General features: G+C 52.1%; 1 protein-coding gene across 2 annotated transcripts in view; it reads left to right on the forward strand.

The window, feature by feature from the left end:
* Positions 1–23,695, forward strand: part of GRIK4 (glutamate ionotropic receptor kainate type subunit 4) — a 187,246-nt gene that overhangs the window by 55,698 nt on the left and 107,853 nt on the right. The window contains exons 2-4 of one of the 2 annotated variants that reach the window (XM_036412602.2): positions 7,789–7,953; positions 18,829–18,926; positions 22,342–22,507. In XM_036412602.2, coding sequence (XP_036268495.1) covers positions 7,789–7,953; positions 18,829–18,926; positions 22,342–22,507 — 429 coding nt within the window. The remainder of the gene's footprint in view (positions 1–7,788; positions 7,954–18,828; positions 18,927–22,341; positions 22,508–23,695) is intronic. The other variant, XM_045572352.1, reaches the window with a different exon arrangement.

The following is a 23,695-nucleotide window of genomic DNA, read 5'->3' on the forward strand; positions in this document are numbered from 1 at the left end:
CTCTAGGTGCACCCCTGTGTGAGCTGTGTGCAGTCTTGTAGTTTAGCTTTTATTGCTATTGGTATCATTAAGAGTAATTGACCCCCAGGCCAATTGGCTGTGAGGATCAGCTTTGTCTACAATGGGAGAGCTGCTGTGCATGAGATACCCCTATGGAATAGGACTTGCTTCAATGGGGTTTTGGTGCTCTCTAAGTCTGCTCCTTGAGTGTGTCACTTGTGGATGCATAGAGTTGTGATCTGGTATGTCTGAATTTTCCCACTGGTTCTGAGGCCAAGAGGTGCAAAGTCAGTCACTGCCTAGGGCAACTTGGTAGGAGCTACAGAGGGTTTTGCAGACAGCTGTTATTTGCTACTTATATTGGGCTAGGAAGTGCCCAGGTGAAGTCCAGCTGTGAAGCAAAGTCTGATGTTTAGTGCCAAGTCTTGGGCCTTTTATTGATAGGTTTGGGGTATGCTGACTTTAGTTGCTGCTAGATTTTAGAATAGTCTGAAGCCGGAGCCAGGACAGACCATTCATATGGAAAAGCTGCTGCAAATGGCTTGGGTGGGTCTTGAAAAAAGATGGGCAGGGTCTCAGGAAATCCCCAGGGCAGAGCAAACAGTGTGGGCCATGCTAATGGAAACATAGTTATGACGCCAGTCAGCTCTGTAATGGTGGAGGTCCCAGCACAAGAAAAATGACTCCTGTGAGCACCCCTGTCTAGGAGAAAGCTTCCCCTGAGTTCCTGCCCCGATGCCAGTTCCTCCCCAAATGTCTCTAAAATCCCCCAAAGCTGCCACCCAGGACTGCAGCTCAGAGGAAGTGATACTGTGTAAGTTTGTGGGTCAGCCCTTTAAGAAGAATACCTGCGACTACTACAGCCTCTGTCACTCGGCCAAAATCCCCAGTGGTTTTTACAGCCCAGGGTTACAGGGACTTCTCTTCCCAGCTCTGGAGCCCTGGGCTGAGATCTGGTGTGTGGCTGAGAACCCCTGCTTCTCACAAGAGGCCTTGGAGTTTAGTAGAGTGGCCTGTGCATCAGGTGTCATATAGGGCCCAGTAGCCCACTTTCCCCAGCCACTTGGTCTGGGCACTCTAGGTGCACCCCTGTGTGGGCTGTGTGCACAGTCCCTCCTGATTTAAAAAATGCCACACATGGGTGCTGGTCCAGCCCGTTCTGCACCTCCACCAATCCTACCAGACTCAATGTGCTTTCTTCTTTACTTCTCTAGTTGTAGGACTTCCATTCAGTCAGACTTCAAGTGGTCCTGAATTACGTTGTTCTATATTTTAGTTGTAAGTTTGATGTGGTTGTGGTTATCTATGTTGCCATCTTGGTTCTCCAGAAACACTGGACTTAAATAATATGTTAGGAAAGATGGGCTTCACAGGCAATTATAGAACAATCCATCCAGCAGCAGCAGAATACACATTCTCCAGGATAGACCATGTGTTGGATCACAGAACAAATCTTGATAAATTTGAGAAGATTGGAATTATACAAGCATCTTTTCTGACCACAATGGTATGAAACTGGAAACTACAAGACCAAAACTGAAAAATTCTTAAGTATGTGAAGAATAAACAACATACTACTGAACAACAAATGGGTCAAAAGAGAAATGAAAAGTATCTTCAGACAACTAAAAATGAAAATACAACCTGAGCTGTAACAAAAGCAGTTCTGAGAAGTAAGTTTATAGAGATAAACATTTACATTGAGGAAAAAAGAAAGATTTCAAATAAATAACTTAACCTTTACTCCAGAAACTAGAAAAAGAATAACAAACTAAACCAAGAGTAGTAGAAGGAAAGAAATAACAAAGATCGGAGCAGAAATAAATGAAATAGAGACCTTTCATTAGTCTTACCAAGAAAAAATAAAAATGGGACTCAAATAAGATTAGAAATGAAAAAGACACTATAACTCTTATGAAACTACTATCAGCAATTATTCAAATTGGACAACCTAAAAGAAATGAATAAATTTCTAGAAACATACAACTTATCCAGACTGAATCATGAAGAAATAGAAAGTCAGAACAGAGTATTGCTAATAAGTAGAATGAATCAATAATAAAAAGCCTCCCAATAACCATAGCTGGTCTGTCTCACTGGTTATAGTGGAGGCCTGGAGTCTGTAAGGCACTTTAGCTGCAGGCTCAATCTCAAGCCCTGTTCAGGCGTGTATGGGAGGCAACCAATAATAGATTTGTCTCTCTCACATTGATATTTCTTTCTCTTTCCCCTTTCCTTCCATTATCTCTGAAAATCAATGAGTAAGAATTAACAAAAAACAAAACAAAACAAAGCAAACAAAAATACCTCCCCCAAAATATGAACCAGATGGTTTCACTGGTGAATCCTCTCAAATATTTAAAGAACTAGATGCCTGGTACATGAAATTTGTGCACTCAGGGAGGCGGGGGGAGGTCCCTCAGTCCAGCCTGCACCCTCTCACAGTCTGGGAGCCCTCAGGGGATGTCTGACTGATGGCTTAGGCCCGATTCCCTAAGCTGTCAGTCAGACATTCTTAGAGCTGCTTAGAGAGGCTCCCACCACCGCTGCTGCGTTGGCCAGCCATGAGCCAGCTTCTGGTTGAGCAATGCTTTCCCTGTGGCTGAACACTGACCACTAGGGGTTAGCTCCTGTATTAAGCATCTCTCCCCTAGTGGTCTGTGTGTGTCAGAGCAACCGATCGTTCCACCGTTCAGTTGATTTGCATATTAGCCTTTTAATATATAGGATACCAATATATAGGATATAGCCTTTTAATATATAAGATACAAAGTCCTCCAAGAAATAGAAGAGGAGGGAACACTTCCAAATCTATTTTATGTGGTCAGCATTACCCTAATACCAAAACCATACTAGGACACTAAGGAAAATAAATTACAAGCTGATATTGCTAATGATAATATATGCAAAAATCATCAGCATAATATTAGTAAACTGGATTCAACAGTACATTAAAAGGATCAGACACCGTGAACAAGTGGTATTTATTCCAAGAATGCAAGGATAACTCATGTGTGCAAAGCAGTCATTATAATGCATCACATCAGCACAATGAAGGACAGACACAAAAAAAGCATTCAGCAAAATCCAACATCCTTTAAGAATAAACACTCCAGCTGAGACCAGTTTGGCTCAGTAGATAGAGCATCAGCCTGCGGATTGAAAGGTCCCAGGTTCGATTCCCATCAAAGGCATGTACCTTGGTTGCAGGCACATCCCCGGAAGGAGGTGTGCAAGAGGCAGCTGATTGATGACTCTCTCTCATCGATGTTTCTAACTCTTTAGCTCTCTCCATTCCTCTCTGTAAAAAATCAATAAAAAAAAAATATACATTTTAAAAGAATAAACATTCCCAACAAGCAGTATAGAAGGAATGTATCTCAAACAATAAAGCCATATATGGACAAGACCAGTGGCTAAACATGGTACTCACTATTGAAAAAGTAAAAACTTTTTTTTAATGTATTTGATTTTTATTGTTGACAAGTATAATGATCGTTTATCTTGGAAATTTGTGACTCTTTCTATGGAATTACCTACTTCATTGTACAGTCTGTCTCCTCCTCACTCCACTCCTCACCCCATCTCCACAGATGCCTTTCAAAGCTGAGGACTTAGTCCTAGTTACCTGTGGTTTCCCACCACAGTGAGCACTTCTGATTTATGTCTGGAGCATAATAAGATTTTGTCACATCACTTACCTCATGGCTTGTGGCCGTTTGCTTCTATAGTCGTATCTCCTTCTTGACACTTGGAAAGCAAGGGTAACTTATGCTTATCTGTGTACAAAATGCTTTGCTTAAGATAAGAATTTAAATAATTATCTTATGAATGAATAAAGGAGTGATTAAATGAATCAATGTATTACTCATATCAATTGTAAAGTACAATGTTATGCTCTAAACAAGGAGTGGGGAACCTCTTTCCTGCCCAGGGCCATTTGGATATTTATAGCATCATTTGCTGACCATCCAAAATTACCAACTTAAAAATTAACCTGCTCTATTTGGTCAAACACTTAATTTACTCACCCTTAATGCCTTGGCAGGGCCAGACCAAATGATTTGTGAGCCTCATACAGCCTGCAGGACGGTATTCCCCACCCCCACAGAGGAATCGCCCCGACAGTAAGTGTGTTGGGTATTGAAGAATTTAAAAATCGCTGTGGGCTGGACAGTCAACAGTTGCCTGAGGCAGGTGGGCACAGGCATGAGCATGGAGCATAGTGTAGGCAGGATTTGGATGTGGACGAAGAAGAGCTGAGAGCTCTCCAGGAAGAGCAGACCACCTGGAAAAGAGACACATGCCAAGGGATGTGCTTGATTGGGTGTTTGTAAGGACTCCCCAAGAGGATTTAGTAGAATGTGAGCTTGGAAAGGCATGTGGGGGCCAGGCAGGTGAAGTAGCTGTGGGAGTAGCTGGGTTAGTGCAGGAGGGACCGGAGATGGAAAACAGGTTAAGGGTATTGTAGGAGAGAGGCAGGGGTGAGGGAAGGAGAGCAGGGAGAGAGAACAGTGGACAGGAGGAAACACCACGGGCCCTCAGCGATGGAACAGATAGGATGGCTGAGGGAAGGGAAGATGCAGGGCAGTTCTGAACTGATTGTATTGGGGGAACGGGTGTTACTGACTGAAACTGGGGAAAAGAGAATAGGTAACACTGAGTCATGCAGTTTGGAAGAACCTTCAGGGGGGGGGCTTTCTCTTTAGCAGCCATAAATAGGAGTTGTCTGCAGAAATCTGATAGTTGAGAATTAATTCTGCAATGGAGAAAGTGGATTGAGGACTAAATCCAAAGGGTGAGGTTTGGGGAACACTGGCAGCTAGGGTTGTAGAGGAGATGGGAAGGAGGTGGAGGAGGGGGAGTTGATAAGAATGAAAACCAGAATAGTGTCGTATCATGCATGTCAAAGGGCTGCCATCATAAGGGCCTCAGAGGGCTTCAGAGTCCTGGGAACCCTTGGTTTGTAAGGAAGAGCTTGGTTCTCGGAGGGAATGCAAAGCTGGTGGGAGCTCAGGGTGAGAAGATGCGGTGGAGTAGAGGCTGTGGGTATAACCACACAAGTTACTAAGTGTTTTCTTCTCTGAGAGTGAGGGTGATGGGAGAGAGAAAGTAGGAAGGAGCCAGAAGAATAGTAAATTTTTTTCCTAATTAAAGTATGTTTCTAAAATTCAAGGTATAATTTATATGCTATAAATTGCAAACATTTTGAAGTGTACAGTTTGATGTTTTACCATGCACATTCCCATGATACCATCACCACAATCAAGACAATGCATTTTTTTTGTCAGCCAAAAAAGATTCCCTGTGTCATTTTGTGATTCCTCACTCCTGCTCCTTCCTGCTCTGCCCCAGTCTACCCTAGCCCACCACTGTCATAATGGAATAGTTTGCATTTTCTAGAAAACTATAGAAATGAAGTCATGCAGTATGCACTGTGTTCATTTGTTTGGCTTCTTTAATTCCATTTTATCCCTGGGTAGTATTCAGTGTACTTTGGTTATGCATTCAGCTATCAGTGGTTTTTCCAGTCTTAGACTATTACAGATCAAGTCATTATGAACACTTTTGTACCAGTTTTGTGTAGACATTCACTTGTTTTCCTTTTGGATAAATATGTAGGAGTGGAAAGGATGAATCACATGGTTGTTGTATGTTTCATTTCTCACCATGTTGCGCACCAGTGGTTTCATTTCTAGCTTTACCCAGTGGCCAGATAAGTTTCTATTGGAAGAGTACAAAAAAGTTTTACAAATATCATACTTTAGAAAGATATTAGCTGTAAGAACATGTAATAAGTAACTTCAAAATGCGATGGGTGTTTAAGTTTAAGGCATGCCTTTCACATCTATGTAAAACGCTGTGTAATGTGAAAACACGAGCATGCTCTTGATCCGCCCGCAATATGTTAAGCAACTGCCAGACTCGTCCACTTGGTGGCCCCATTTCTCAGCCCCGCCAGCAGCCTGGGAGCAGGCCCTGCCCCCTGTCCCAGCTGTGCTTGAGTGACAGTCTCATTCTGGGTCTGCTCTCCTGGGCCACTGGGTGGAGGCCCAGGAGGCCCAGTCCTTCAGGCACACACACATACACACACACACACACACACACACACACACACACACACGTGCGCATGCACGCAGTCTCTCCACCACTTTGCAAGCGGCTGAGGTCATCAGGTGCATGGGGACCTCGCTCCTGCTCACAGAAGCCCGCCTGTGCCCCAGGCGGTGCGATGACCTCTGAGGCCCAGCCTCAGAGGAAATGCCATTCTATCGAGCAGGCTGTACATACAAAGAGCCACAGGCAGGAGCTCTGCTGGACACTTTGCCCTGGTGTTTGGTTTGGAAAGTGGGTCGCGGCAGGCGGCCCAGGAGCTTGCAGGGAGGCTGGCGGGGATCTCCACCCACAGCAGTGGCAGCCTCTGGGCCACATGTTGATAAACGCCTCGGCTCACTCCCCCACATTGCTTTCTGAGTTTCCAGCTCTGAGAGATGAGCTTGGTATTCCTGTTGTTGTACAGCTTTATTGAGATGTGGTTCAGATGCCCCGTATTTCATTCATTCACGTGTACACTTTAGTTTCTAATGCGTTCCAGCTATGCATCCCTCACTGCAATCAACTTCAGAATGTGTTCACTGCCCCCAAAGAAAGACTGCACGCACTCGCAGCCACCCTGCGTTTCTCCTGCTTCAGCCCCTGCTGCCGCCCCCCCCCCCGCCCCCGTACATTGTCCCCCGCCCCCCCGACACTCCCTCTCCTCACCCACCAGCAGGCAGCCATGTTCTGCTTCCTGCAGCTGGGGATCTGCCTGCTCTGACGGTCATGTAAATGGGGTAATCCCCACGTAGCGTCCGTGGCTGACCTTTTCGGTCAGCACAGTGTTTTCAATGTGTACCCATGTGGTCACATGCATCAGGACTTCACCATCCTTCAGGATGTGCCTGTCTGATCATCTGCGGGCTTTGGGCAATTATGAATAATGCTGCTGTGGACATTGTGTCCAAGTCTCTGTATGGAGATGTTCAGTTGGGTTACTTCTACCAAGACAGTGAATGACACGGTAGTTACAGAGTGCTTATCATGCTCGGGCGCTGCTCTGAGCACTGCACACGCACTATCCAAGTGAGCCTCTGTCCCCATTTTACAGACAAGGAAATGGAGGCCCCATAGCTAATTCGGGGCGGAGCTGGAATTTGAACCCAGGAGCCTGTGGCACTGCACTTGGCTTTAGAACACTTACGAAGCTGGGCAGCTATTGGTATCCCAGCACCTCATTAAGCCGACGCCCTTCACATGCTGAAGTAACGGATTACATTCGCACAGCATCCAAGTCCCTGTGTTACCTTTCTGGAACCTCACACTGACCCGTGAGTGTCTCACTCTTCCTAGTGCCCACCGAGGGGAAATTCAGACCAACAACTCACTGCCTGGTGATGAGGCTCATGGAGTGGGAGCCTGGGGCCAGCTCTCACTGCCTGCCCTCAGGGGAGCCTCACACGTGCCAGAACACCCTTTGGGAGTCCAGTTCCTGCCTCCCTTCCTCCGCACACATGTGCTGTATGCACAGACACATATGCAAGGCAGACCCAGTGCCTGCCACATTTCTAGGCTCCTGAGGTGGGTCACGTGGAATTCAGTCCTGTGGTGGCCTCAGGCCACAGCCCATAGGACGTAGAGGCTGGGTGGATGGAGATGCCGGAGCCCCCTGGTGGTAGGAGCAGTGGGAGCCCGGAGGAGGAGGAGTAACTACGGGGTACCAACTGTCTGCCTATGGTTGCCTGCCCACAGCTGCTATCTTGGATGACCCCATGGAGTGCAGCAGAGGGGAGCGGCTCTCCATCACCCTGGCCAAGAACCGCATCAACCGTGCTCCCGAGAGGCTGGGCAAAGCCAAGGTCGAAGTGGACATCTTTGAGCTTCTCAGAGACAGCGAGTATGAGACTGCGGAAACCAGTACGTAGAACGGGCAGGCTGCCCTCTGCTTTGCTTGCTGTAGAGGAGGGTCTGGAGGAGTGGAGGAGTTTCCCCCATTGCCAGGCCTGTGGTGGAGACATTTCCCAGGGAGGGAAAGAGACACGTTCCAGGAGGCCCTACACTAGGTTCCCAGGCTTTGTGTGAGTCATGGGTGGAGTCGAACTAAGACAAGATAGTCATTCATTCATTCATTCACCCATTCATTAATTTCTTCATATTTTGATTCATTTATCCTCCTGGACATTGTGTACACAAATCACTGAATGAAACGTGGTGTGGGATTCAGATGAGAAAGGTACAGCTGCCTGAGGATAGCCTGGTCACTGCATGCCTGACTGCCCGTCTTGCTTTCTTGTGCTGAGGGTAGTGCTGTGGGCAGAAATTGGGATGTGGGATGGAGTTTGGTTTTTATTCTATGGGTAACCTTGGACAAGGCACTTATCCTATTTAGCTTCTGTATCTTCATGTGTAAAATGGGAAGGCTGGGATCTACTCTGCAAATTGTGAGATTCAAACAACTTAAATCCTTTGTGAATTGTAATGCTTTCAAACATACACAGTAGGTCACTCAAGTCATACATACAGAACCCCTACTGTGTGCTGGGTCATTGCTTTTAATTCTCCCAACAACCCAAGAATTATGTGTTATTATACCCATTTTACAAAAGGAACTGAGGCTGAAAGGCATTGGATAACTTTCTCAACCACAAAGATAGTCAATGACTGAGTGAAGCCGGACCCTGAACTCGCAGCATTAACCTGCGAGCTCACCCCTGCCCCGGTGTCCTCCACCTATTACTGGGATTGCCCTGATGACCTTACAGGATGAGCTTCCCATGAGTTGGCTAGGAGCTTGGAGCTCAGCTGGAAAGGAGCAGCTCCAGGCAGAGGGAAGCTCTGAACCTGAGAGGTGAGAGCATCTATTCCCTCAGCCGTTAGAGTCCCCATCTCCACCTTTTCCTGCCCAATTCCACCTCTCACAGTGCTCATGGCAAAGTAAGCAAAACAAAACAGAAGAACAGCTCGCTCAAGGAAACCCACCAGACGCACCCCTATCCCACGGGCCATCCAGGTCCATCAGACGTGTCCCTGTCCCATACAGCCATCCAGGCCCAACAACTCTGTGTGTATTCATTCAGGAAACATTTAGGGGGCACGTCCTCCATGTCAGACAGGACACAGGACCTCAGGCTTGGAGAACAGGCAGACAGGCAGCAGGCACAGTCCTCCTTCGGCGGCGGGTGGCCCCTTGCGGGCATCCGTGCCAGCTGCCCTCAGTGCCTGGTTTGGATTCTCCAGGGAGAGGAGTGGGTTAGTTCAGCTTGTCTACGTGACTGGTCTCTTGGCTCCCAGGTGTGGGCCTGATGGCCTCATAATGCCCCTTGCAGAAAGCGCCCCTCCCCCCCAACATGAGGCAGGTGCTCACCTGCAGAAGACGAGCCCAGCAGCCTGTGACACGGTTCTTCGGACAGGGCCTGGGCAGGCACCTGGTCATCAGCTGTCCAGTGCGTGTCCCTGATCCAGGCAGGGGCTGGGCAGGAACCCACGAGATCCTGGTTGTCATAGAGTTAACACCCAGCAGGGGAAAGGAATATTTAATGTTCTCGGGCTCTTCCCAGCGAAGCCAGAGATGTCAGCAGTCCTGGCCCTAGATCCACCCCCACCCTCATCTAGGCTGCAGTGTTCTCGGTGCCAGCCAGCAGGTCTCAGACAAGAGTTTGATGTGAAAGACCAACTCCTCTATCTTTTCTTTATTCCCCTTAATCCTCACCTGAGGATATTTTCCCATAGATTTTTAGGGAGAATGGGAGAGAGAGGGAGAGACAGAGAGAAATATCAGAGACAGAGAAACACATTGATGAGTTGCTTCCTGCATGAGCCCTGACCAGGAAGGAGCCTGCAACCAAGGTTCACACCCTTGACTGGAATCAAACCTGGGACCTTTCGGTCCGCAGGCCAGCGCTCTACCCACTGATCCACCCTGCAAGGCTCCCTGCCTTTGGTTCTGCGGGCGTTCCTGGCAGCACTGGAGCGCCAGCCGCCCATTCTTGATGGGCCATCACATCGACACTGAAGCGGCTCTCAGGGGGACAAAGGAGACTGACGCCTTCATTCCCTGCCAGACCTCGGCTTCTTCCCACATCCTCTTCGGGCACCAGCTACCTCATCGGTACATGGCCCTTGGCTCAGCTGTACCTCTCATTGCCATGGAGGCACAAGCAGCATTTGCTGGAAAAGAGGCTTCTTTCTTTTCACCTCATAGACCTTTCACCGGCAGCAGAGCTGCTCCCCAAATGACCGATGGCTCTGAGGATGTTTCCAGCCAGCTCTTTCCTCCCAAGCAAGGGGACAGGGCTGAGGGGCTGGTGCCATGAGCAGAAGCTGGGGGCAGGAAGGGGCTTTCTGCCTTGCTGGGGCTGGAGGGAGACAGATGCCTGGAAGAAGGAGGAGCTAGAGCTCTGTGATCCCTGCTTTGGGGAGACTGTGGCATGAAGTGGGGGCATGGGTCTTAGAATCAGGCTGCGCTGGTTAAATCCTGGCTAGCTGTGTGCCTGGAGATGGCTCAGTCACCTCCTAGGTCACCAGGTGCGTGAGCGGATATGGTGCCGGTGACGGCACAGCACCACACACAGTAGCTGCTCACTCAGTAAGAGCAGCTGTAGATCTGCTGTTGGCTTTGTTCTCTTCCCTCACCCAGAACAGGCTCCCTCCCCACCCCCTGTCACACACACACACACACACACACACACACACACACACACACACCCTGTCTCTCCTCTTCTCTTTCAGAGGCCAGTCCTCCCTGCTGGCAGCAGCCTGTATTTCCAGAACTCCTCTCAGTGTGCCTCCTGGGCTTCCCTTGTGATAGCTCTTCCCCTCTTCCCAGTTTTTTTGGCTTCATACATCTGACAGCTTTGAGCCCTGCAAAGCCAACTCCTGCCCAGCCTTGGGGGTTGTGTCTCCCGAGGCTGGTGCCCAGGGCTGATATACAATACATTAACTTAAAAGGATTGTCATGGCTCTGAGGCCCTAACAACACCCCCAACCTTACACCTGCCACCCTGTGATGGGGACTGTGCTTCAGGAGGAGAGAGAGAGATCCTGATGATGACATTCTTGGTGCTGGAAAGTAACCCTAAAACATACATTGCGCCTTCTCTTAGCCAGAGATGAACTCCAAAAGGCCCTGCACGAACCACTGCAGTGACCCTTGCTAGGGAGGCAGTGCTGCCAAGGCACAGAGGCAGCTTCAGAATCAAAGGTGATGACATGTAAAGAGACAGAATACTCTGGAGTCTAGACTTTACCTCACATGATGGTTGAAAGCAAGGATGCGCGATAGGCAGTCTCACACAGGGCATCTATGTTAAGAGAGAAATATGGTAATTGACTGTCACTCTGTAATGCCCACAGCCAATCAGGAGGGAATATGCAAATTAGTGGGACAAAGATGGTAGTGGCCACAGAGCCAGCCGGACTGGGCAGGAGGCTTGGGTCATCCCCGGTGTCTGAGGAGGCCAAGCTTCTTGCCTGCCTGGGCCAGCCACCAAAGGATGGGCTTGTGGCAGCAGCCATGGAGCAGGTCTGAGCTACCCAAGCTTCCTACCTGCCCTGACCAGTCACTGAAGGAGGGGCCTGTGGATGGCAGCCACAGAGCCGGCCTGAGCACATGGGAGGCTTGGGTCACCTGGGCCGGCAACCAAGGGAGGGACCTTCAAATGACCCTCAGCCCCTCACCCAGGCTGGCCACACCCCCATGGGGTAAGGGTCCCCGCTGGAGGGTGTGGCCAGCCTGCAAACAGCCATCAGCCTCTTACCCAGGCTGGCCATGCCCCCCCTCCACCCGCTCCCCCAGCAGAGACCCTTATCTCATGGGTCGTGGCTGGCCTGCAAACTTCCCTAGCCCCTCACCCAGGTCAGCACCATCCCCAGTGGGACCCCCAATCCATTGGGGGCGTGGCCAGCCTGCAAACCACCACAGGCCACTTGCCCAGGCCACCCTGCCCACCTAGAGAACCCCCACCCTGACTTGGGACACCCTTCACACCTTCCAGGGAAAACCATCCAGCCCCAAACTGTACACCAGGCCTCTATTTATACTAATAAAAGGGTAATATGCTAATTAGACTTGGAGACCTTCCGGATGTTCTTCTGGACAAAGCCATGATGGCGGGGATGAAGTAGAGGCAGTTAGGGGCAAAGACAGGAGGGCAGTTGTGGGTGATCAGGCTAGTAAGGGGGCCAGTTGTGGGTGATCAGGTCATCAGTGGGGGCCAGTTGGGGATGACCAGGCCAGCAGGGGGTGAAAGTTGGGGGAGAGTAGGCCGGTGGGGGGGGGCAATTGGGGGTGAGCAGGCCAGCAGACAGAGTGGTTAAAGGCGATCAGGTAGGCAGGCAGGTGAGCAGTTATGAGCCAGCAGTTTCGGTTTGCAAGAGAGATGTCCGACTGTGGGTTTAGGCCCAATACCTCTGATCCCTGTAGGATTGGGCCTAAACCAGCAGTTGGACATCCCCCTAGGGGTCCCAAATTGAAGAGAGTGCAGGCTGGGCTGAGGGGACACCCCAGCACACACACTCTGTGCATGAATTCTGTGCACTGGGCCATTAATTACTTAATAACAAGCCTGGACACTGAGGAGACATGGCAGAAAGTCACTCTCATTTCTGTCTGGTCCACATGAAAGACCACATAAACTAGCATTGAGTGGGTTAATTGGGAGTGAGGGTCCTTCATAACACTTCCCCGAACCCACATCTGATTCCTCCCCTCTGCCCCTGTGCCATCATTGCCTCAGGCTTCTCCCTCCCCCTCCACAGCCCACAGATGTGAATTAGTCAAGACTATCAGGTCCTCAGCCTGGTCCTCTCTCCTTCTCTCCATATCTCTTCTCCACTTCAGCTTCCTTCCTCCGTCCCCTAGAGCAGTGTCCCCCCGGGGCCACTGGACAAGGCTTCCACCCCCTTTCTCCCTGCTGTTGCCGCTGCTGGGGCTGGGCTCTGTGAGGCGGACATGCTATCAGTCATCCACACTGTCTCCCTGGAAACCCCTAGGACGCTGGCTGTCCAGGCCGGACCAGGAGAAGCGCAGGCAGGTCATGTTTGTTCGCATGGCTGCTCCTTTCATACAGGCCCCCAGGCTTCCTGCAGGCTCCATGGCCATGACCTCAGGTTATACTGACAGACCTGCCTCTGGTGAGGCCTAGTGTCCTCCTATCACTCACAGATTGCATCAGCCGGCAGGAGGGAGCAGAGGAGGAGCAGGAGGGCACGCTCCACAGACATTCCTTGCTCCCATTCCAAGGCACCAGGTGCATAAGACAGACTCCAAAGGCACTGAATGGTGGTGCTTAGACATCACCTGGTTCAGCTCCTCATTTCCAGGTGTGGAAGTGGAGGCGTTCACTGCTCAGGGGGCTCATTGGTCACATCCCTCAGGCAAGCAGCACCAGATGAGCAGTGGCCCCTGCCCTGAGCTCCCTCTCCAGTGAGGGAGATGGGTTTAGACACAGAATGGCAGGCACAGGCCACCAAAGCCTGAGGCTGGATGTTGGAATCCAGATGTTTCTACATGTTGGGAAGATCATGTGGTGCCTATGCCATACATTACATGACATCTCCAGGGGGCTTGGGCAGAATCTCATATTCAACAAATGCATCCTTACATTCAATATATTATTATATCCATCCTATATAATGAAGAGGTAATATGCAAATTGACCATCACGTCAACACACAAGATGGCCACCCCCATGTGGTCAAAGATGTTCACCACAAGATGGTGGGGAGGGCAGTTGATGTGACCAGACCAGCAGGGGAGCAGTTAGGCATTGATCAGGCTGGCAGGAGAGTGGCTAGGAGGTGATCAGGCAGCCAGGCAGGTGAGCAGTTGGTAGCCAGACTAGAGAGAGTGCAGGCTGGACTGAGGGACACACACCCCTGTGCATGAATTTTGTGCATGGGGCCTCTAGTATATTATAAATGGATTTTGCCAACAAGTAAGTTTAATGAAAATTATCCAGTTTCAGATCCTTTAAAAAATATTTATTGTTAAAAGTATTTTATATGTCCTCTTTATCCCCCCATTCCTACCACTGCACCCTCTCCACTGCAGGCCCTCACCACCCCATTGTCTGTGTCCATGGGCCATGCATATGTACACTAGGTCTTTGTTTGATTACCTCACACCCACCCTCCCCTGCCTTCCCTAGGTGATTCCACACTGTGTTCCATGATTTCATGTCTCAGGATCCACTTCGTTCATCACTTTATTTTGTTAGTACTTGGATTCCACATATGAGGGCGTTCATGTGATACTTGTCTTTCTCTGACTGACTTATTTCACTTAGCATGAAACTCTCCAGGTCCCTCCATGCTGTCTCAGAGGGTAAGAGAGCCTTATTTTTTATGCAAATGTCCCACAGCTTTTTATTCACTCATCTACTATGGGCACTTGGGCTGTTTCCAGATCTTAGCTATGATAAATTGTGATACTATGAACATAGGGGGGCATACATTCTTTTTTATCAGTTTCTGAGCCTTTTGGGTTTGGGGAGTGGGAATAGTGGGAATAGGGAATAGGGCCTTCTATAAGAATTTGTTTTTAGGAGACAATTCTCTGTGATAATGAACTAGCAAGGGGCAAGAACTGGCCAGGAACTAGGAGAACAGGGAGCTGCTCCAGCAGGCTGCTCTACAGGGCAGTACTGTGCTTCAAGAGGAGGGAGGGAGGGAGGGAGGAGGGAGGGAGGGAGGGAGGGAGGGAAGGAGAGAGGAAAGAACAGAGGGAGGGAGGAAAAGAGGAAGGAAGAGAGGGAAGAAGGGAGGGAGGGAGGAAGGCCACCAGCTGGGCAGGTCTGAGGAGCAGGAGGGTCGGTGGGAGTCACAGGCCCAGCAATCTCGGGGCTAATGGACTCCTCCTCAGAAAAGAGTTTTCAATGAGTAAACTAAAATAGATAGGATGATCAAGGAAGCAGTAATGCAGTTACGCTATGTTAACAGTGCAATATTAATATATGTGCTTCTCTATTAGCACACTGATTAGCCAAACCTCATAGCAGGACACCTGTAGTGTCACTTGGAATTAATTATGAATTTAAATCATATCTCAGGCTGTCTGCAGCACTGTATGTGGTGTGAAAACTGTGATGTCTGCTGGCGACAGATGCGGGGCTGTTGCTAGGGGAGACTGAACTTCAGTTAGGCGCCAGAGAAACAGTCCAGTCCTCATCCACATGCTCACAGGCCACTGTTCCTCACCCCATCTCCAGCAGCAGGTTAAAACCTGGTGTGGGCAGAAAGAAGCACCGCCACAGGCTCCAGTGGCAGGACGGCACGTTCTGGGTGCACAGGAACAAAAGGCGGAGGCGCGATGGAGGGAGGCTGAGGCAAGGTGGCATCCATTAGCATTTACTGGCTCATCAAAAGAAAGCATTTATAGCCGAAAGTGGTTTGGCTCAATGGTGGAGCGTCGGTCTGCGGACTGAAAGGTGCCAGGTTCGATTCCAGTCAAGGGCATTTGCGTTGGTTGCGGGCACATCCCCGGTGGGGGGTGTGCAGGAGGCGGCTGGTCGATGTTTCTCTCTCATCGACGTTTCTAGCTCTCTATCTCTCTCCCTTTATCTCTGTAAAAAATCAATTAAAAAAAAAGAAAGAAAGAAAAGAAAGCATTTATAACACCATCTTGTTTTCTATAATGATGTGATCTGAAAGGAACACATGCTCATTATAGAGAGTGGAGAAAACGGGGAAGAAGCCTGTGTCCCGAGCCATATCCCAGTGATCACCACTGCCTGGGCCTAAACTGGCAGTCAGACATCCCCTGAGGGGACTCAGATTGGGGAGGGTGTAGGCCAGGCTGAAGGACACAAATTTTGTGCACCAGGCCACTAGTATGGCAAATATGATGTGTTGGACAGAATAAGAAGACCAGGGTAGCATGTCTGCACTACTTTAAGAACACTGCATGTACTGACTCATTTACTCCCATAAGCCCGGGCAGGGGGGAAGGAGGGTGCTAGCCTTTCAGCTCCTGAGCTGAGGAAGCAGGCCCAGAGAGGGCAGTGACTTCTCCAGGCCTCACAGCAGTGACAGCCCAGACTTGTCCAGATGGTCTGGCCTCTGAGTCTATGCTCTTAATGACAGTGCGTCCGTCCTGCTTCTCTGTGTGGACAGCCCTCTGCTGACATCCAGCAGATGTTGGAATTTGACATTGTAACCCAGGACGTCAGTCAGAGTGCAACCCACCTGGACAGAGATGTGAGCGGAGGTCACAGGCTGGGGTGAGATGATCCAGTCAGTGAGACTGGATAGCCTCTGATCCAAGCAAGTGGCAGACGGGAGAGGAGCCAGAATGAACATGAAAACGGGCAGTCGGAGCAGTGGGTGGGAATGAGGATCTGAAGGTGTCTGGAACACAGAGGTCACGGTGACCTCGGAGAAGTAGACCCGGCAGGCCGAGGTGGGATGGGACCGCACCTGTAGGACGTGCAGAGATGGGTGAAGTGGCTGCAGGAGCAGGCTGTGATGAGGTGCTTGTGAGGGTGCGGAGAGGGCACTGGAGGGCTTCACAGATACACACTCCAGTGCTGGCTGACCTCTCTCAGGCAGGGACTGTAGTGGAGTCAGAGTCTCGCCAGAATCCATTCCTCATGGGGAGATCAGGAATAAGACCCACCAGCAGCTGCTTCAGGCTTTGAGGTGATGAGCGCGGACCATCTAGCAGGCTGAGGTCACATGAGAAACTGCTTGAACTTCAGCACATTCCTCAAAGCTGCATCCGGTCATGCCATGGGTCCTGCAGGCTGATGGCCTGTGCTGGTGCAGGACCCCTACCTGAGCTGCAGGTCTCCTGTCATCTGGTGGATTGCAGTGCTGGGCGTGAACCCTGGGGCTCCCCCTCCCCACCTGCACCCCGTCCGAGGCATCCGCTGGCTGTGTGGCCGTGATGAGGTCGCTGCCCTAAGAGGAAGAGACCAGGGTGCGGGTGTGGCTTTGCAGCTGACGCCACAAGGACACCCTGGCTGCTGCCTCCACCCTCGATCACGGCTGGGAAGTGGCTCCACCTGACTGTGGTGCGAGATGGAGGGAATGGTGCGGGATCAAGCTCTGCGTTTAGGAGAAGGTGTGGGACGGGCCTCGGTGGCTGCTGCGGTCTGACATCACAGTGTGTGCCCTGAAAATTCGCCATGTGTGTTCCCTCTATTTCCCCTTATTTCCTGTCCTTTCTTTCTTGGGCTTCACAGAGTCAAGTCATAGATTCTCTCCTCCTTTTCTGACTGCATGTCCCACCCATGCATATGCTCACTCAGGAACATGCACTGGCACCTGTTCCTGCTAGGAAACAGCACAGAGACACCCAGGACTGGAACGTTGGGATCTGGGTTAATAAGGCTCGTGCCTGCCCCTAGGGCACATGTGTCAAACACAAGGCCCGCGGGCCAAATCCGTCCCGCCAGGCCTTGCAATGTGGCCCGCACCGCGCTGTCATCACTGCACTCTGCTGCATTTCCATCACAATGACAGTTTATGACTGTTCAGTAAACCATTCGGCCCGCGATTTAGGCTGGATTTTAGATTTTGGCCCCTTCTCTGATTGAGTTTGACAACCCTACCCTAGGGGTTTGACTCTGAAGAGAGGAGGGAGCCCTCTAAACACTCACCGCCAGCCTGTGTCCTCTGGCTGCCGACAGAGGATTTATACACCCTGGTTGATCCCTTTTCATATCCTCATAGGTCTTGTTTATTTTATCGGCCTTTTCTAGGAGATTCTTGAACAACCTTATAAGTGTGGTTTTGAACTCTATATCCAGTCGCTTTTTGTCCTCCATTTCTTTCGTTTGTGATCTATTTGGTTTAGGCATTTTCTCAGGCAGCTTTCCTGATGGGGCGGGGTTTCAGGGTGGAGCCCACAGCCTTGGCTTCCGTCAGCCCCACCCTGTGCGACTCCTGAGACTCAGGGTCCTTCAGTACTTGTTGCGAGTGCCTCTGAGAGAAAGGTGCCCTCGATTTTCTCCTGCTGCCAAACTGTCTATGCTCTCCCCAATGAGTCCGGTATTGGGGTTCAGTTCAGTTGGTAGTGGGATTGGAGGTGGTGTTCAGAGCAGTCTGGAGCCCCTGTCTCCTTCCCATCAGGGCAATCCCGCGGCACAGCCGGCTGGCCCTTCTCTGCGCGCAGTGTGCGCACCTCCGGGACCTCCTTTCGCCTTACAGCCCGGCTCCCTATGGATGAGCCTGGGTCCCCGGGGTCTGGCCTAGAATTGGGGTTCAGAGCAGTTGGAGCTGGGCCCAGCACAGTCAGAGCTTTTCTCTCCTTCCCGCTTGGGACCGCCAGCCAGGCACTCGGCCTCCCTCCTCTCCGGCTCTGTCCTCTCCGCGCGCCGCGTGTCTCTGTACCTTGGGCTTTTACAGCTCCTCCGCGCTTCCTTCTGGTTTTCTCCTTGCTTCTTGTTGTAGAATTTCCAGTCAGTCGACTTTCCTGTAGTTCTGGGTAATGTCCATTTTATATTTTAGTTGTATTTTGTTGAAATTGTTGTGTGCGGCTGCAGCTAGTTGCCTACCCGAGCAGCCATCTTGGATTCTCTCTCTGCACTCTCGGATTTATACACCCTGTTGCCATCACCTGGGCCATTTGCTCACTTAATACCACCATAAACGGCAGTCAGACAGCCCCGGAGCCAGCGGTCCTGGGGGAGGCCCGGCTGTGGGAGATGGGGGCAGGTGGGTGGGCAGCAGGTGGGAGCCAGGGGCAGTGGGAAGTGAGAGGTGAGGAGGCAAGCCCACAGCCACTAGCCACACCCTGATGAGTTTCTTTTCCTTGTTTCTTCCCAACCCTGCTCCCCCACTCTGTGGCCCCAGTGTGTCAGATCCTCCCCAAGGGCGTGGTTGCTGTCCTGGGCCCATCTGCCAGCCCTGCCTCCAGCTCCATCATCAGCAACATCTGTGGGGAGAAGGAGGTGAGTGCTGGGCCACAGCCGTGCCCACAGGTGCCGTGACGCTGAGGCTCCAGCAGCCCGCAGTGCCCATTTGTGCCACTGATAGCGGGGATGTAATGAGGTCAGGAGTGTCCTTCGCGGGACACACGCTTTGTCCAGATTGTTTAGATGGAGGGGACTAGGAGCGGGTTTTCCATCAGGATTTCAAGGACGCCTTTGGATCTAAGGTCCTTCGGGGAGGGTGGGGCTGGAGGAGGTGGGCAGAGGGGGGTTGGGGATGGTGTGGGGGTGGGGGCAGGAAGGCAGAAGTCTGACTCCACGTGACAGATCCTGTTCTTTATTTAGACATTGGGACTCTGGGGAAGAAGGCATTGCTACATTCGATTGATAAAATAAGGTTTGAATACCTGCTTTATACGTTTTCTAGAAAGCGACAATTTTGCTTTCCACCTCATTCACCAAGTCCAGGGGTCGCTGGTCCATCAGCATTGTCCTCTGCAGGTGCCACCTCTCCCTGGAGTCTCTCCTTCCCAGTGCTGAGCTGTCTCCTGTGGTTCTACTCCATGAGGATGAAGTGCTGGGAGGCTAAGGCACTGTCTCCCTCCTTCACCCCTAGAGGAACACGCTCGCTGTGGATGCAGCAGTCCTGCTGTTACTGGAATCTTCCCTAGGCCTTCCCAGAATCAACCACTTGTTTCCCTGCCAGCGTATCCCTGGAGACAGTGGCAAAGGCACCTGCATCCTCTCTCTGCCCACGGGCCTCCAGCCAGGCCCTACAGGGTGGGAAGGAGCTGGGGAGGGTGAGACCAGGGGGGCCTGGCGGCTCTGCCTGGGGGTGGGGGAGCTTTGGCTCTTAGAAACAGGACAGGGCCCACTGCGGGGAGGAACTCCTCACCATGTTGTGCAGGCAGTGGGGTGGTGCAGGCCTCCCTGGGATGCCACTGCTTCTCCTGTGACCAGAAGGCTGAGTGGTCTGCCTGTCTCATGACCGCTCTCGAATTGTCACATCGCGAACAGCCTGCAGGTCTTGCTGTCCCCTGGGGGTCTGCTCTTCCAGGGCCAAGAGCTGCTCTGCAGACCAGGCCCCTCGCCTTCCTGCCCCAGGCCAAGCCCAGGGACCTGCCCTGCCTCATCCCCTCAACCTCCTGAACGAGGACTCAGCCAGTCCAGGCCTCGGCCGAGCTTCTGCCCCCTGCAGCACCCTAGCATCTCAGTCCCAGGCCCGGGACATTGGGCTGTAGGGTAGTTTCCATCTTCCTGCTGGCTCGGAGGACAGCTCAGATCCCCGGTTGGGATCATCCCCAGTGAGCTTGCCCAATGGCAGCTTCTCCTTTTCTCTCTGTTCTTCCTTTTCTTCTCTGCCCTCTCTCCTTCCACTCATCCTCATTTCCTCGCTGTCCCACACTGACCTTCCCTGACCCCTCCAGTTTGCTTCCTCCTGGGCCTCATTGGACGTTTATCTCAGCTCCTCACACCCTGTGACCTGCTCTCCCGTCCCGATCACGCATCACTTTTAATATACTATGAGGCTGAACTGCCTCACCCTGAGCTCCCTCGGCTCCAGGGAAAGAAATGGCATTAGCACCAAGGAGCTCATTTCTTTGAGGGCCGCTGACACCAGGCCCTGACCACTGCTCTCCTCAGCTGCCCTACCTCCCGCTCCCCTCCTGCTCCCGCCTTCACGTGGCTTCCCGGGCCTGTGTGCAACTGCAGATGGAAATGTGTTGCTCTTGGTCTGGGATGGATTGTCAGCAGCATGGCCAGACCTCTTCCTGGCTCCTTAGAGCGGCTGGCGGCTCCCCTGGCACCTGTCCTTCCTCCCCAAGGCCCTCCAGGAGCCCTCAGCCTTGCTCCCGAACACCCCACTTCGGGAGCTTGTCCGGAGCCCTGCGTTTGAGAAAAGGGGAAAGAGGAGGAGAAGGGGCAATGCCGGGCACTGGCTGCATGTGGCAGTGAGCTGCACCCCTCACTCACGGGACCTCACTTTATGCTCCCAAAGCTCCTCATTGGCATGAGCTGGGCCCCAAGACACACACCCTGGCTGCAGACTGAATCTCTAGACTTTCAACCCATTTGTCCTTCAGTTTCCTGAGACCATGAACCTGAGGGCATCTCTAAGGGTTTCATCTCCCTGAGGAGAGTGTGCTGCTAACGGAACCCTGGCAGCTGGGTGTCCATGCCTGGTGGCCTTCAGCCAGAGACACCCAACTGTGTCCACTGGCCCCTGCCCCGCACCCTGCCCAGCCTGTGCCTCCATCCTGCTCCTCTGTGACCTTTACGCTCACAGGGTTCATTCATCTTACACTGATCAGATGAGATGCATCATTTTCTCCAACACAGCCTCTCGGGACCCCCCAGCCTACACTTTGTGTCACTGCTGGAAGTAGTGACTGCCCTGTTAGCTCAGGGGCTGATCCTAGTTAAATTTAGACATCTCTCCCCCGTCTCTGCTAACCTTCCTCTCCCCTTGCCTGGTGTCACGGAGACCCGGCCTCTGGCCGACTCTCCTCAGAAGCTTAAAATGATCAGGTCGTTGACCCCCACGGAGACCATCTCAGAGCCCTTGCAGATGGGCAGCTGGTAAGTGCACTGTCAGAGCTCTTCCTGCTGTCCGTCCTCAGCCCCACCCACCTTAATCCCCGTGCGGCGTCATGCTTGCTCTGATGTGGCTGGGCCTGTAGGCCACTGGTCCTTGGGGAGGACTGTGAGGTTCCAGCCCCACCTCATAGGGGCACGGGGCAGCTTGCAGCTCTGCGGCTTGTACCAGGGTGAGGGAGATAGAATAAGATCAAGGTGGATGGCAGCTTATTATGTTTTAACTGTCCAACAACCTACCCCGTCGCCTGAGCTGCCAATAAAGGAGCGATGCCAGGCTGCAGGGAGAGAGGTGGGTCTGGCGGTGCCTCTGGGAACGTCAGAAGCAGGGGCAGAGGGAGCAGACTGCCTGCCCCAGGAGGCCACACCTACCCCACACACGGGCTCTCCATGGGCTTCTCCACGGAAGCGCTGTCTCCACGTGCGTGTTCAGGGCGTGGTGGGAGCTGGCTGGTACTCTGCCTTGTCTCGGTCCCCAGAGTCAGGTTTTTCTTTCCCTGCCATCTCTGCGCTGACTTAGTCATGACAACTCGAGGGTTAGGAGGGTTATGCCTCTGAGGGCCACTTGTCTAGCTGCTCAGCAGCAGGCAGTTTCCTCCAGAATCAGTCCACGGTTCCCAGGCACCCACACAAGTCTCCTGGGGGCTCTCCCCTACCCACCTGCCCTCAGGGCTGTCCATGGTGCCATCCTGTGGGTGCCTGAGGCCTGCCAGCTCTGTTTCCCTCTGGTGTGAGGCCAAGGCCTGACATAAAAATCCTCCCTCCTCAGCCTCTCTAGCTCTCCCTCTTTTTAAACCCCTCCCCTCTCCAACCTGCTGCTTATTTTCGCTCCTCCTCTCAGGTCCCTCATTTCAAAGTGGCCCCAGAGGAGTTTATCAAGTTCCAGCTACAAAGATTCACCACCCTGAACCTGCACCCCAGCAACACGGACATCAGCGTGGCTGTGGCTGGGGTCCTGAACTTCTTCAACTGCACCACGGCCTGCCTCGTCTGCGCCAAAGCGGAATGTAAGCCCCGGCAGGCCAAGTTCAACCTGACTGCAGCCCTGGGGGGACACACGGGAAGGGGCGCCCCCTTCCCAGGGCGGTAACCAGGGGCTTGGCAGCCATGTTCATCGGTGAGCTCACCTTCTTGGCTGACTCCCCAGGAGCGTGAAGTGGTAAGGGAGCCGGCCATTGGAGGGCACCCTAGGATCCTCTCACTCTGGGCGAGCCCACACAGAAAGCTTCTGCTTGGCTGCTTGTCCATGTGTGTGCTCATGTGTGTATGTATGTGAGAGTGAGCAGTCTGTCTGACAGAATCCCCTGGGCACAGAGAGATCTGGGTACAAGATTGGCCAACCTCCACGCCTTGCTGCGCCTGCAAACACAATTCCCACACTTGCAGCCGTTGCTCCGAAGACGGGGGTATGCAGGCGGTGCGTTTGTACCTGATGGGCTGAAGAGCTTCTTGCCTGGAGAGCAGGCTCTGCTGATGGAACAGAGGCCAAGGTCAATTTTTGATAAAGCACTTGTTGTCTGCAAGTGCGTGTTTTGGAAACGCATTTCTCTGACAGTGTGTGACATAAACTTAGTGTCTATGAGACGTAGCTCCTTTAAGCAGCTCTTCCCAGAAAGCCCTGGCTTCTGCGCACCCACTGGCAGCCGCACCACATGCAGCCGGCCAGGTGCTGACCGTGGGCTGTCCGCAGGCCCAGCCCCGGGCTTGGGCACCTGTGTTTGGGCAGCTCGCTGTGCAGGCCTGCCGGCAGGCACAGGGAGGACTGCACGGGCAGGGCCATGCCATGCCCGCCAGAGCTCCTCTCAGTAGCTGCTCAGAACTGCTGGGCGTGCAGACATCCTTGCCCCTCCCAGCATCCTGAAGGCATCTTCAGACATTGTCCTCCCCCGCCACGGCCCTGGTGGCCTCCACAGGCACATTCTCCCACCTTTCAGCAGACATGACTCTCCTGCACTGCAAGAGAAGCAAGAGCAGCCGAGCCCCATTGTGTGAGGCCCCCCCACCCCACCAACAGCACTCTATTCTGATTCCCCCTCTGGCCCTGCAGTCAGTGTTCTTCAGTCCAGGGTCCAGGCCCGGTCACCGGGTGCATTTCAGTTGCCCTGTCTCTTCAGCCTTCCTTCAGCTAGAGCTCTCTCAACTGCAACATTTTGAAGACCTGGGACCAGTTATTTTGTAGACGGTGCTGCTTTCCC

Source organism: Pipistrellus kuhlii, unplaced genomic scaffold, assembly GCF_014108245.1.
Source record: "Pipistrellus kuhlii isolate mPipKuh1 unplaced genomic scaffold, mPipKuh1.p scaffold_m20_p_45, whole genome shotgun sequence".
Taxonomy (NCBI): domain Eukaryota; kingdom Metazoa; phylum Chordata; class Mammalia; order Chiroptera; family Vespertilionidae; genus Pipistrellus; species Pipistrellus kuhlii.